Source organism: Adiantum capillus-veneris, chromosome 25 (assembly GCF_014529385.1).
Source record: "Adiantum capillus-veneris isolate H3 chromosome 25, ASM1452938v2, whole genome shotgun sequence".
Lineage (NCBI taxonomy): Eukaryota > Viridiplantae > Streptophyta > Polypodiopsida > Polypodiales > Pteridaceae > Adiantum > Adiantum capillus-veneris.
In genome coordinates, this window is record NC_140955.1 from 75,510,945 (window position 1) to 75,523,087 (window position 12,143).

Sequence of the window (12,143 nt, forward strand, 5' to 3'; positions counted from 1 at the left end):
CTCGCTGCAGCCCGGCGAGCCAGAGACTCCTTGAGAAAAAAGCGGCTAATCTGGGCTAGGCCTGAGGCCACTCTGTCAGCAGGAGACTCCTGCCTGTCCAAGCTCTCTATCCAGAGAGCCTCTACCCGCTCTCTGAGTGCTGAGTCCAACAAGACTCTCTCTGGGATGCGAAGCATCGTGCTCCCACTCCTCTACCTGTCTGCCACTGTGAGGATCATTGGTGCATGGTCCGAGAAGGAGGTCCCTGCCAGAATGCCCACTGTCCCTCCCAAGTCAGTGAAGTGGTCACTAGTGTAGAAGCGATCTATCCGCGATAGATTCACTCCTCTCACTCTGCGGTCCGACCGAGAGAAGGCAAGGCTGTCTGGGGGCCTCACAAAACCAGAGTGCTGCCAAACATCTGAAACCCTCAGAGTCATACAAAACCTCTCCCATGCTGCCAGCTCAACTCCATGCACTGTAGCATGGCTGCCACCAATCCTGTCAGAAGGGTCCTCCAACATGTTGAAGTCCCCTCCTATGCACCATTGTTCTGCCTGCGGCAGAGACTCAACTATCTGGGACCAAAACTCTGCATGTGCACGAGCACTCGCCACATTGGGCGCATAGATGTTCAGGGAACCCACCAAGCCACCCTGAACCTGCATAGTAATCCACTGAGCGCTGCCTGGCACAATAATCCCTTTGCCCACAATGGCCTGCTGCAAAGAGTGTGCAATAGTCATACATACTCCAGCCTGGATGCCTCCAGGTCCAAAAGCAGCTGACCAAAAAGTATTATATTGTCCACGCAAGAGCTGACCACAACATCTAATGCGGCTCTCACACAGATGGTGCTCCTGAAGCATAAGGAGATCAATCTCTCCTCCCACAAGGCAGCGCTGAAGCTCCTGAAGTAGTCGGCCCCGCTGACGCTGAAACTGGGGCCCACCTAGTCCTTGCACGTTCCATGAGACGATCCTCATGGGGAGCGAGAGAGGACAGATGCTGCCGCAGCAGCTAGACGGGCTATCTTCGAGGCTGGCTTGGATGGTGAGTAATCCGCATCCGAGCGTCCTCTAGATAGGCATGACTGCATCGAGTGCCTGGCCCAAGCCCAAGCAGAGCGAGCCGTACATAAAGCAACCTCCTCTGTCCAGGAGTCCTCATGAATGTATACATAGCATGGCAAGCACTGTGTATCGGCAAAGAAGTAAACCACAATGTGTCTACATCCTGCTGAATCTGGAGGTGTCACCGCAAACTTGGCCAATTGTCACGTGACACATCCCAACCCTATGTGTCCGTAGACAAGCTACACCGCAGCAGGGTTCACTCAGTCCAGTCAGTTTCGATTAGCAATGATTTGGCACTTTTGTGAGTCTATTCGTAGATCGTGCATGCCCAGTCACTTAGCATAGATGCATATCCTCAGGTTGCACACAGCATGATCATCGGAATTCCCATCAGAATCCATTAGCATCAGTTAGGGGAATTTTCCAGTGCATTTAGCCTATTTTGCTATTTATTGGTATTTTCACTTATTATTTTTAAGTGACTTTCCAACAAAAGTAGGTAGGGCAATTTTGCTAAGTTACTATGTAAGCAGACCCAAGTTCACACTTTCTGGCAGAAGAGGTAGCAGGAGCTTCCCGCTCAACAGGCAACTTCTCAGCAGTACCCCCTGCAGTAGTAGACCATCGCCATACTTCCCCATCCCTTGGCGTTTTCCCTTCACAGAAGCCATCGCCATCAACCTCCCGTGCTTGGCGATTTCAGCCTCAGCCCACAGCCAGCCCTGGCGTTTTTACTAACGCTAGATCATCAGCCTTTTCAGCGTCTTCTTCAGCAGTCACTAACGCTAGGGAAGGACAGCAAAACATCAACATTTTGCTAGCGTTTTGAAGCGGGACAGCGTTTTTGCTTTCAGCCTTCATCAACAGCAGATCCACGCATTTTTCAGCCTATGCACAGTAGCAGATCAGCCCCCAAGTTGGTTGCAGATGCTCCCCCATTTTCAGCCATAAAAACGCAGCCAAAACAGTCTTTTTCAGCCACCGAAACAGTCCCCGAATTCAGCGATTAGAGGATCACAGATTTCAGCCATCAAGTCGTCGTCGTCATCACCGTCATCGTCATTGGCATAGTCCAAGTTGCATCAGTCCATTGCATTTGCATTGTACACCTTTGTGCAATCAAAGTAGACCACTCTCGCCGACGAGAGTGGGGCCTTCGGAGGAGGGTTTTACAACTCTCGGTGTCGTATCTCTTCTCTCTCCTTCTCTCAGTCTCATTCACTTGCACGCACAATCCACTCACTTTGTTCGTGATCATAATACTCTCATAAGACGGAAAGCTCTCTCTTTCTCTAAGAACTAAAAGGAACCTTGAGCAATAAAGATCACTAATCTTGAGAAAATACAACATTCATTCCGCTGCACCTAACATTGGTATCAGAGCGTGGGAAGTGTTCTGCATTACTCAAGGAAAGAACCACAAGAATTTTTTTTTGCTTGTTGCGATCGCACGAACTTGGGCGTGGCGATTCCTAATCGTGTTTTGATGAAGAGTGACAGGAATCCCAAGAAAGAAGGGCTTGTCCAGTCTCCCCTTGTGTCTCTTTTCACTCATTGAGAGCGGACCGTGCACTTAGCGGCTGGCCAATCGACGTGAGGTGGGATAAAGCAACCTTGGTGTGAGCGCAAGGCCGCCAAGGGGTGCGCCCACAGAAAAGGGTAGAACTCGGGTGAAGAGAAGATCCTTCTCCAATGCTATTTGCAAGCGAAAGAAAACCTTAAGAACCCAAGACCCCCAAGAACCCAAGTTCCTCGTGAACTTAAGAACCCAAGACCCGCAAGAACCCAAGTTCCTCGTGAACTTAAGAACTCAAGAACCCCCAAGAACCCAAGTTCCTTGTGAACTCAAGAACCCCCAAGAACCCACAAGAACCCACGATTGCAGAATGGTCATCACTCGAAGCGGAATGGATACTTCGCTTGGAAGTGATGAGCATGAGAGAGGCGAAGAAGATTTACCAGGAGGTTTTTCTGACCCTCCCCCATCTGCGACACTGATTGCATTAACTCCAATGGAGGAGTTGGAGCTGTTGTTTATGAAACATAATTTACAATGCAAAGCAAGAAATGCCGTAAGAATGGCAGCCATAGCGCGTGAGCACGGGCAAGCACGCTTGGAAGCCAAAGAACGACAAGCCAAATTGGATCGTGAATTCAAAGAAATGGAACGCAGACACGCAGAAGCCGAAGCAGAAAGACAATCAGCGAACAAAGCAAGACAAGCAGAATTTGATCGCGAGATCAAAGCAAGAAGGGAAGAGCTCTTGTGACTCTTTTCTCAAGCTCAGGCACAGATGCAACAGAATCGGGAAAAGGAGACTCTCTGTCTCTTCTTCTCCAAAGCATGATACACAGGATTTGCATGATTGTGTGAAGCATGATGATGATTTGAATAATGATGATAAGCCTGATGTTTTGAATGACAATAATAAGCATGATGATTTGGATGCCAATGATTTGCATAATGATTTGGATGACAATGACAAGCATGATCAAGATGTGATTGCTCACAAGCATGATGAGTTGCATGAAGATGACGTGATTGTTCACATGGATGATGTGTTAGTGGATGCTTTTTCTAGCGAAGCTAACCTCGTTGTAGATTCGATCAATCACGAAGGATCGATCTTGGCTCTCGAGGCTAGGTCAACAGAACCCCCTCAGAAAGAACCCACTCAAGAAGAACCCCGTCAGGAAGAACAGATCTTGGCTCTCGTGCCTAGGTCTCAAGAACCATCACAAGAAGTATTATGTGTTCGCATTATTGATACGCACGCATTGTTCGAGTGTTTCATTTGTGAAGGTTTCCTGTATTTTAGTCAGCATCGTTATGTGATCCCTTTTACTAGGCATGACATATTGTATGTTGAGCACGTTTCTCTCATGGATGAGCACGAATGTATGCGGATTGTTCATGAAAAGTTGAAAAGGTTGTATGTCAAGAAGTCACATTCCATGTCTCTTCCGTGGCATGACACAGTTTCCGAAAGAGCACATGATAGTATGAGTACCAAGCATGGGCATTTCCATTGTGATTTGCCACAGTTGATTGATTTCGATCACACAGAAAAGATTCGATCGCATTGTTTGCATGTGTTTGATGAACGGGTTGTCACTCCGTCTCTATGTTCATCTACATTGCATACACAGTCTTTAGAGAAGACAAGATTTTTTTCCTTCACTTTACATGGAATGGGTATGTTCATGGTTTTGTGTTGGAGATGGTTTCAGGAATTTTCAGCCATGGAGATTCTTGAAGAAGAAAGAAGCAGGACTCTAGACGAAGTTGAAGCATCAAAGGAGCCACAAAAGACTTTTGAGTCGCTTTCAACGCGGCCCAAAGAAGCAAGCGTTGCAGACCTTTATGAAGTTCAAGTACCGCACGACCCACACATCAGAGTGGGCCGACGAAGAGTCCCTTCCAGGATTCCGGATTCTGTTGGTGATCTCCCTTGACGCCATACAATTCGGTACCAGTACCTCACTTTGAAAAGGAGGGGATGTCACGTGACACATCCCAACCCTATGTGTCCGTGGACAAGCTACACCACAGCAAGGTTCAGTCAGTCCAGTCAGTTTAGAGTAGCAGTGATCTGGTACTTTTGTGAGTCTATTCGTAGACCGTGCATGCCCAGTCACTTATTATTTTTAAGTGACTTTCCAACAAAAGTAGGTAGGAAAATTTTGCTAAGTTACTATATAAGCAAACCCAAGTTCACACTTTCTGGCAAAAGAGGCAGCAGGAGCTTCCCGCTCAACAGGCAACTTCTCAGCAGTACCCCCCGCAGTAGTAGACCATCGCCATACTTCCCCATCCCTTGGCGTTTTCCCTTCACAGAAGCCATCGCCATCAACCTCCCGTGCTTGGCGATTTCAGCCTCAGCCCACAGCCAGCCCTGGCGTTTTTACTAACGCTAGATCATCAGCCTTTTCAGCGTCTTCTTCAGCAGTCACTAACGCTAGGGAAGGATAGCAAAACATCAACATTTTGCTAGCGTTTTTGAAGCAGGACAGCGTTTTTACTTTCAGCCTTCATCGACAGCAGATCCATGCATTTTTCAGCCTATGCATAGTAGCAGATCAGCCCCCAAGTTGGTTACAGATGCTCCCCCATTTTCAGCCATAAAAACGCAGCCAAAACAGTCTTTTTCAGCCACCGAAACAGTCCCCGAATTCAGCGATTAGAGGATCACAGATTTCAGCCATCAAGTCGTCGTCGTCATCACCGTCGTCGTCATTGGCATAGTCCAAGTTGCATCAGTCCATTGCATTCGCATTGTACACCTTTGTGCAATCAAAGTAGACTACTCTCGCCGACGAGAGTGGGGCCTTCGGAGGAGGGTTTTAAAACTCTCGGTGTCGTATCTCTTCTCTCTCCTTCTCTCAGTCTCATTCACTTGCACGCACAATCCACTCACTTTGTTCGTGATCATAGCACTCTCCATAAGACGGAAAGCTCTCTCTTTCACTAAGAACTAAAAGGAACCTTGAGCGATAAAGATCACTAATCTTGAGAAAATACAACATTCATTCCGCTGCACCTAACACCAATGGCCACAACGTCTGGAGCATGTCTGTAACTCCTAGTTCTCCCATGTGGTGAGAGAACTCTAGGACTTGTGTGTGCAACCATCCCAACACTGAGTCGAGAGTCCACTCTGTCTGGTCCCTGCGGCAAAGGGAGAAGGAGAAGCCAACTGTTGAGTCCAAGGCCTCTGTCCCCCTAGCGGCAAGGAACAGAACATGGACCCTGAAGCAAGCTGCCTCATGGTCTGCTGAGGCGTCGCCGAGAAAACGAGTGAAGCCGTAGTCGAAGAAGTCCCATCGACACCGGATGTCAATGCTCGTCAGACCACGAGGGATAGCTGCAAGGGAAGATGTCTGTACCTGCAGAGGGGGTCGCAAGAAAGGCTGTCCCTCTCTCGCTAAGCGACTCGTGGCAAAGGCGCTGCCAAGAGATCTCCTAGCCGCCGGAGAAGGCCCTGCCCCTGGGTCGACTGTGGAACTGAATCAGGAGGGGGGGGGGAGAAGGAGCTGGGGGGAGCGGTGGAGAAGAGGGACGGGAGGGAGCGACAGAGGTAGAGCGGCGGGGGGGAGGATGAGGAAGAAGGGGGAAACGCTGGGGGGGGGGGGGAGGGGCTATCGAGGGTGAAGCTGGGGTGGGGGCTGGAGCAAGGACCTCATCTTGCTCAAGAGGACCAAACCGGTTCCCCGTGGGAACCCATTGCTGCTGAGTAGGCGCCTGAGGACCACTCCGAGTGCCAGGCTGACGCTGTGGCCCCTGTCGTCGTCTACCACGGTCCTGTTGCCATCCCTCCTCCGCTGGAGCCCCAGGCTCAGAGGGTGGCTCTGCATGTGTGCGTTGTGTCTCTGTCTGTGTCTATTGGCCAGCCCTTGCAGGCTGGGGTTGAGGCTGTTGTGTAGGTCGAGGTCTCCTCCATGGACAGGCCTTCGCTAGATGGCACATCTGTCGACAAATGAAGCACTGGTTCGAGAGGCCCGAATACTCCACACTTTGTCTAAACCAACCCCCACTCACCCGAGACAGAAGAATAACCTTCGGAAGCGTGTGAGTGTCTCGACCAAAACACAAACTGAGGGAATGCCAGCCGCCTTGGCAGCTACTGAGGCTGCCGTGCGAGGTGTCTCCAAGCCAGGCCCAATGGTTGAGCCGATCGTGGACAAAAATGGTAAGTACTCCCTCCGCAAACCCGGAAAGCAAACAGAGATGGGGATGTCTGCCTCCTCTACTAGAACATCCGAAGCAGGGTCGAAACCATGTCTCCACTGTCGAAAGTGGGCATGTGCTGCTCGGATGGTCAGTGGACTCATGGCTATGACCTTGGACGCCATCTCGGAGGTCTCAAACTCGATCTGGTAGTAACCTTGTCCGAGTAGCACGTCCAAGATCTTGCCTACCTCTCCGAGAAGGTGGGCCTGGAGAAGGTCATGCAGCTCTCCTCTGCTAGGTCGGGTGTCGAGAATCTTGCAGATGACAGAAGTCGCTTGCAATCGCTCTACCTGTGCGGCAAGGCTCGCTTGCTCTGTTGGCGAAAGAGCAAGTCGAATGGTGGGCTCAGTGGGGTCGAGTGAGGGGGCTTCCGAAGAGTCCCTCTGTGGCGGAGCTGGAGCCTCCATCTGTGTCTACTGCTGTGGCGAAAAGAACGGGTGGTGGAGAAAAACTGTAGACGAGCGCCGAGCACTTGCCCAAAAAGACAGTGCTACACGAGCCAATATGCAGGAAGGGGGGGGGGGATGGCAGCGGGCGGCCTGTGGGGTAGCGCGAAAACAGGGGGGCAGCGGGCGGGCTGTGGGGCAGCGCAGGAGTGGCGGGGACGGGGGGCAGCGCGCAGGGGCTGGCGGGAGGGGGGGGAAGACTAGCGATGGCGCAGCAGGGGGGGGGGGGAGCAGCAGTAGTGAGCGGCAGTACCCCCCCTGCATTTTTATCAAGCTGTTGAAGGAAAGTAAGAGCCTTTGCCTATCCTCACAGCCGCTGAAAGTATCAAACTTCACATCTGCACCACCTTCTTTGTATGCTTTGGCTTTTCTAGTGCTCCCAAATTGTCATAGGGAATTGTGTGCAACATGGACACTGTAATAGGGATCATCGGCGTCTCTTGGCCATTGACATTTTGCGTCATTGGTGCTATATGTGGCTATTGGTCGAAAAAACCAGCCATGCCAAAACTGCTCTACAGTACCCCCAATTGGCCCGGATTGCACTGAAACCCTTGATGCATGCCAGTGTTACCATACATGGGGTTTGGCATCATGCCCTGCATACCCCCAAACGCTGTTCCTGGCATATATTGCTGGGTTTCCGGGCGCATAACCAGCCATGCTCTGTGCACCCCAAGTCAGAAATCGGGCACGATATACGAGAGAATCACTTAAAACACTTCACAACTTTAAATCACTGTTCAATTTCGTCAACATGGCCCGGCGTAGTTCCGTGCCCAGAGGTATTGGCCTCAAAATCTGGTGCGCCTTTCGATATTTATTTTTATATTGATGCTTGAGCAAAGTACAACTCACGAGGGGACCTCTGCTCTAAGACTCTGCGTCCAGATGCTCTGCAGAGTGAGACCCCTAGGGTCTATTTATTCTTACAAGGGATGCCCCAAAAGCAGTTAAACTCAAAAGCAACTGGCTCAAAAAATAGCCAGCACAAAAGGTTGAAATCTGTACAGTAGGCACGTCAGCATGTCAACGCTTTTTGTAGAACCTCAGTATGGCCGCCACGTTAGCAGTAGTCAGCGCAATTTACGGGACCCGTCTGTATAGCATGCTTCCACGTCATCTGTCCTTTGTCCGAGCAGAGTGGTGCCACATCATCATTTTGTGACACTCTGAAACACTGATCCACCCCTAAAATACCCAAGATGTACCGTGGGTGGTGGAAAAACCTCTTGCATAGCCTGGAAACTGGTTCCCCAACTGCATGAGACGATTGCCTTGTCCGCTGTGGCACTGGCGGCGCTTGCAGAAATTCCATAAACCTAGGATTCTGCACCAACCGAGAGAACACATTCATAGTAGCAACCAACTGTGTCCTGAACGCATCCGTGTCTAGTTGCCCAGTCATATACCCTTGATTTTGTGGAGCATTTAAATCAATAAAAGGTACAGACAGGGGTAGCATGAACTCTTGCACACTGGAGGAATAGCCTGTCAGTCCTGTGAAGAGGAACCCTCTTCCCTGGCGTCATTTGTCCTGTCAGCCATAGTGTAATTCCAAGTTCCTGTGCTCCGTGTCTTCGCCGCAGATCAACCAAGGCTCACTCATTAAGGAAAAAGTGATTTTGTCCTGGCGATGGAACCATGAAATCGGCATGTAGGGCGGTAGACTTTAGCTTTCACCCGAATCTTTACTCGATAAACTTTAGAAAAACTTCACGAATAGACCTTTGGCTGGAATTAACACTTCACACAAAGCACGGCCTGGAGCTAGAGTGCTTCCAAGCAGACAGCGACACCTTGTAGGCCCCAAAGACTGGCGCCCCTTTCGGTATTTCTTTATTCTTATAAAACTTGGGAGAAAACCTGCGAGTTCCTACGAGCTGTCCCGCTTTTACCGGGCTGAAAATGGCTTACTCTAGCCCGACTTCGGCAGCATAACGCAGTAGGAGGCTTCATAGACAAAATCCCCATGTAAAAGATGACTTTCTTGGCTCATACGGGCACTTTTCCAAATCTGGCGAGAATCTGCAGCGCCCTGAATTCTCCATTTTCTGCCCGGAAAATGCACCCGATCACCTCTACAATGATCCCAACGCTTCGGAAATACACAACAGGCTGTATTTTTCTGTTTTGGGCTCCGTTTCGTGTGCCGGTCGCATCCGCAGCAAGCGCTCGCGCACTTGTAGGGCTACTTGCCCTTTGAATCGGACGAGATTTCTCGCGTGAAATCTCTCTGAATTCACCTGTACTTGCGAGGGATTAGCAACTAGCTAATCAAGTACCTGTGCAAGAGGCTCTTGCCTCGACAATCGCGCATGAACCCACACAATTGTACATACAAATGAAAAGCCCTTGAGTGGGACATCATGTTTCTGTATTCAAAGGGGGAGAGGTGTGCGCGAGAGCGGAATCATCGCGCTACATAAGAAAGGGAGAAGGCAAGCTTTCCATTAAAGTTGTGATCACCTGCACCCACTACTCACACACATAGTAGTTCACCTATGAGCAAAATCAGCCTCCCAGGAGCCCCATATCAATTTTGGGCGTCCCCTCTAGCTGATGTGTCTGGCAGATAGATAGCTCACGGACCGCCATGTGTCCAGTTTGCCTTTTTTGAGTTAATTCCTAGTACCCATTGACTTGTTAAGTGTAGCGAGGGGCTTGAATGACTTTGAACCGAGCCTAGACACCCTTTTATTGCCCCTTTCGGTATTTCTTTATATTGCATCAACTCAGTACAAGCCGATACTCCACGCTCTGCACCTTCTCCCAGAAGAGTGTCAGAGAATGAGCCCTAGCCTCATATTTAAAGGCCCTTGGCCATTAAAAGCAATTTACATGAAAAACTTTAAACTCAAAAGCAATTGGTCCAAAAAGCATTTGGCCCCAAAAGCAGCCAGCGCAATTTACGGAAATCCATACAATTGCCGCGTCAGCAAGCCAGGCGAAATCCGGAAATCCATACAATCTGCCACGTCAGCAGGCCAGCGTGAATTGCGGAATTCAGTACAATCTGCCACATCAACAGCCAGCGTGAATTGCGGAATTCCATACATCTGCTGCTTCTGCTTGTTCACTTAGGGTTTAGGCCCCTTGGCCGGGATCTGCAAGTTGGCTCCGTTCTTCAGTGGCTTGACATGTCAGCAATTTGTGACAGTTGCCACAACCTCGTGACAAATCGCTTGTACAACTCCTCTAATCGAGCAAGATAAGTCCTCTTCTTCCATCGCACTAGGTGCCGGAAGGCTATCTGTGACTGTCTACGAGTAATGGCTCCCAGGAGCACCTCTCTATGGAGTGTGGCTCTCGTCTCTCTACACTCCTCATCATACCAACTGTTTTGGGGCATACCCACATAACGTCGTCTGTGCCCGGGTTGGGTGTGTGGGTATGCCTCTACTGCTGCATCATGTAGAGTCTCCGTAAATATCTGGGTAAGCTCTTGTAGTGGGCGTCCCCGGCTTCTTTGTGGTCAAGCGTCTGTAAATACTATCCATGTAGATAGAGTCAGTCTCCGATGTAAAAGTGTATCGAGTGTGCATAGGTGTCTGGGCCAAAGGAGGTGTACTAAACTGGAATGAAACTGTAAATGTGAGGAGGGCGTGATCTACTGCTACCCCGACAGGCCTGGGGCCGACAATAAAATCCTGAATAGATGGTATAAAACTGGACTGAGCCATAACACAGTCCACCGTGCTAGCCCCATGTCTGTGAGGAAAACAAGTGAACCCATTCACTGCTGGAAATTTGGAGAGAGTGAGCGAGGGTGCGTCGGGTGTCTAGAGCGAGGGGGAGTGGGTGTCTAAAGAGAGGGAAAGTGGATTTCTCGAGAGAGTGAGCGAAAGTGCGTCGGGTGTCTAGAGAGAGGGGTAGTGGGTGTCTAGAGAGAGGGAACCAGGTGTCTAGAGAGAGAGAACGAGCGGTTGGTCTGGGTGTCTAGAGAGAGAGAGGGGGGTGGATCAAATGCAAATTGTGATTGCAACCTTGTTTTTTTGAATGTGTCATTATCTTGCTGGAGATATAACACAAATGCTTAAGGCAACCTTATTGTTTTGTCCAGCTACCACTCAGATTGGATGGACATTGGATCCGGCTTCAAACATGCTTACAGTTCTGCCTGCGGTAAGCGTGGCAGCCCAGAAATTAGATTCAAGCAAGCTACAAGATTTGACAGAGTATGTCTTTCATTTGGAACATTAATGGTGAGATGGTGGAAGGAGATTGATCCTTCGAATATAACCCATAAGGGGTCAACAGAATCTAAACATCAAAAGCCCAGAAAGTGTCGTATGCGATGTGGGAGCATGTCTTCATTTGTTGATCTTCCCTCTATGGTGTTTTTGCCCTCTAAGATGCGCTGGGTCTCTCCATTGCGGAACAATGAAGCTCTACCCTCCCCCTCCAAATGACTTTGAAACACAGTGAGGCTGTGACACTCCATTGTGCCATCACAGCCGCTTGAGTGAGGTGGTGGTTTTGCTACAGTTTTTTCAATACGGCTAGTGCTTGTTAAAAGTATGCGAGTTTTTCTTTTATATAATTGGTCCTTCACATTTAATCACGACAATCTGGCAACTATTTCCGCTGGCTTTTGTTGAAATCACACCAAAAGGGTTTGAACAATGGCAAAGATAATTGGTTTTCAATGTTTTTCAAGTTGCTTTGAAAAGCATTGTTCATTCACATATCTGAAATGTGGGCTCTATTTTTTTTTTTTTTGGCTAACTTGGGAAGTTAGACAGTGGTCTCGTGATGCATACTTGTCATAAAAAATGTCTTTATTTTTACTGTTTTATGCCATTTGCTAGTAGCTAGTTGAGTCATCTTAATTTCATGTTTATGAGGCAAACGTCCTTCCACCTTTTCTGTGAAACAATATTGTTTTGAGGGTGTAAGAGCATATTGCCC

General features: G+C 49.3%; 1 protein-coding gene across 1 annotated transcript in view; it reads left to right on the forward strand.

The window, feature by feature from the left end:
* The window catches only part of COP9 (COP9 signalosome, subunit CSN8), a 65,076-nt gene extending 53,154 nt beyond the window's left edge, over nucleotides 1-11,922 (forward strand). Inside the window, exon 5 of the mRNA XM_086500379.1 lies at nucleotides 11,296-11,922. Coding sequence (XP_086356505.1) covers nucleotides 11,296-11,435 — 140 coding nt within the window. The 3' untranslated portion in view covers nucleotides 11,436-11,922. The remainder of the gene's footprint in view (nucleotides 1-11,295) is intronic.
* The last annotated feature ends 221 nt before the right edge of the window (nucleotides 11,923-12,143 follow it).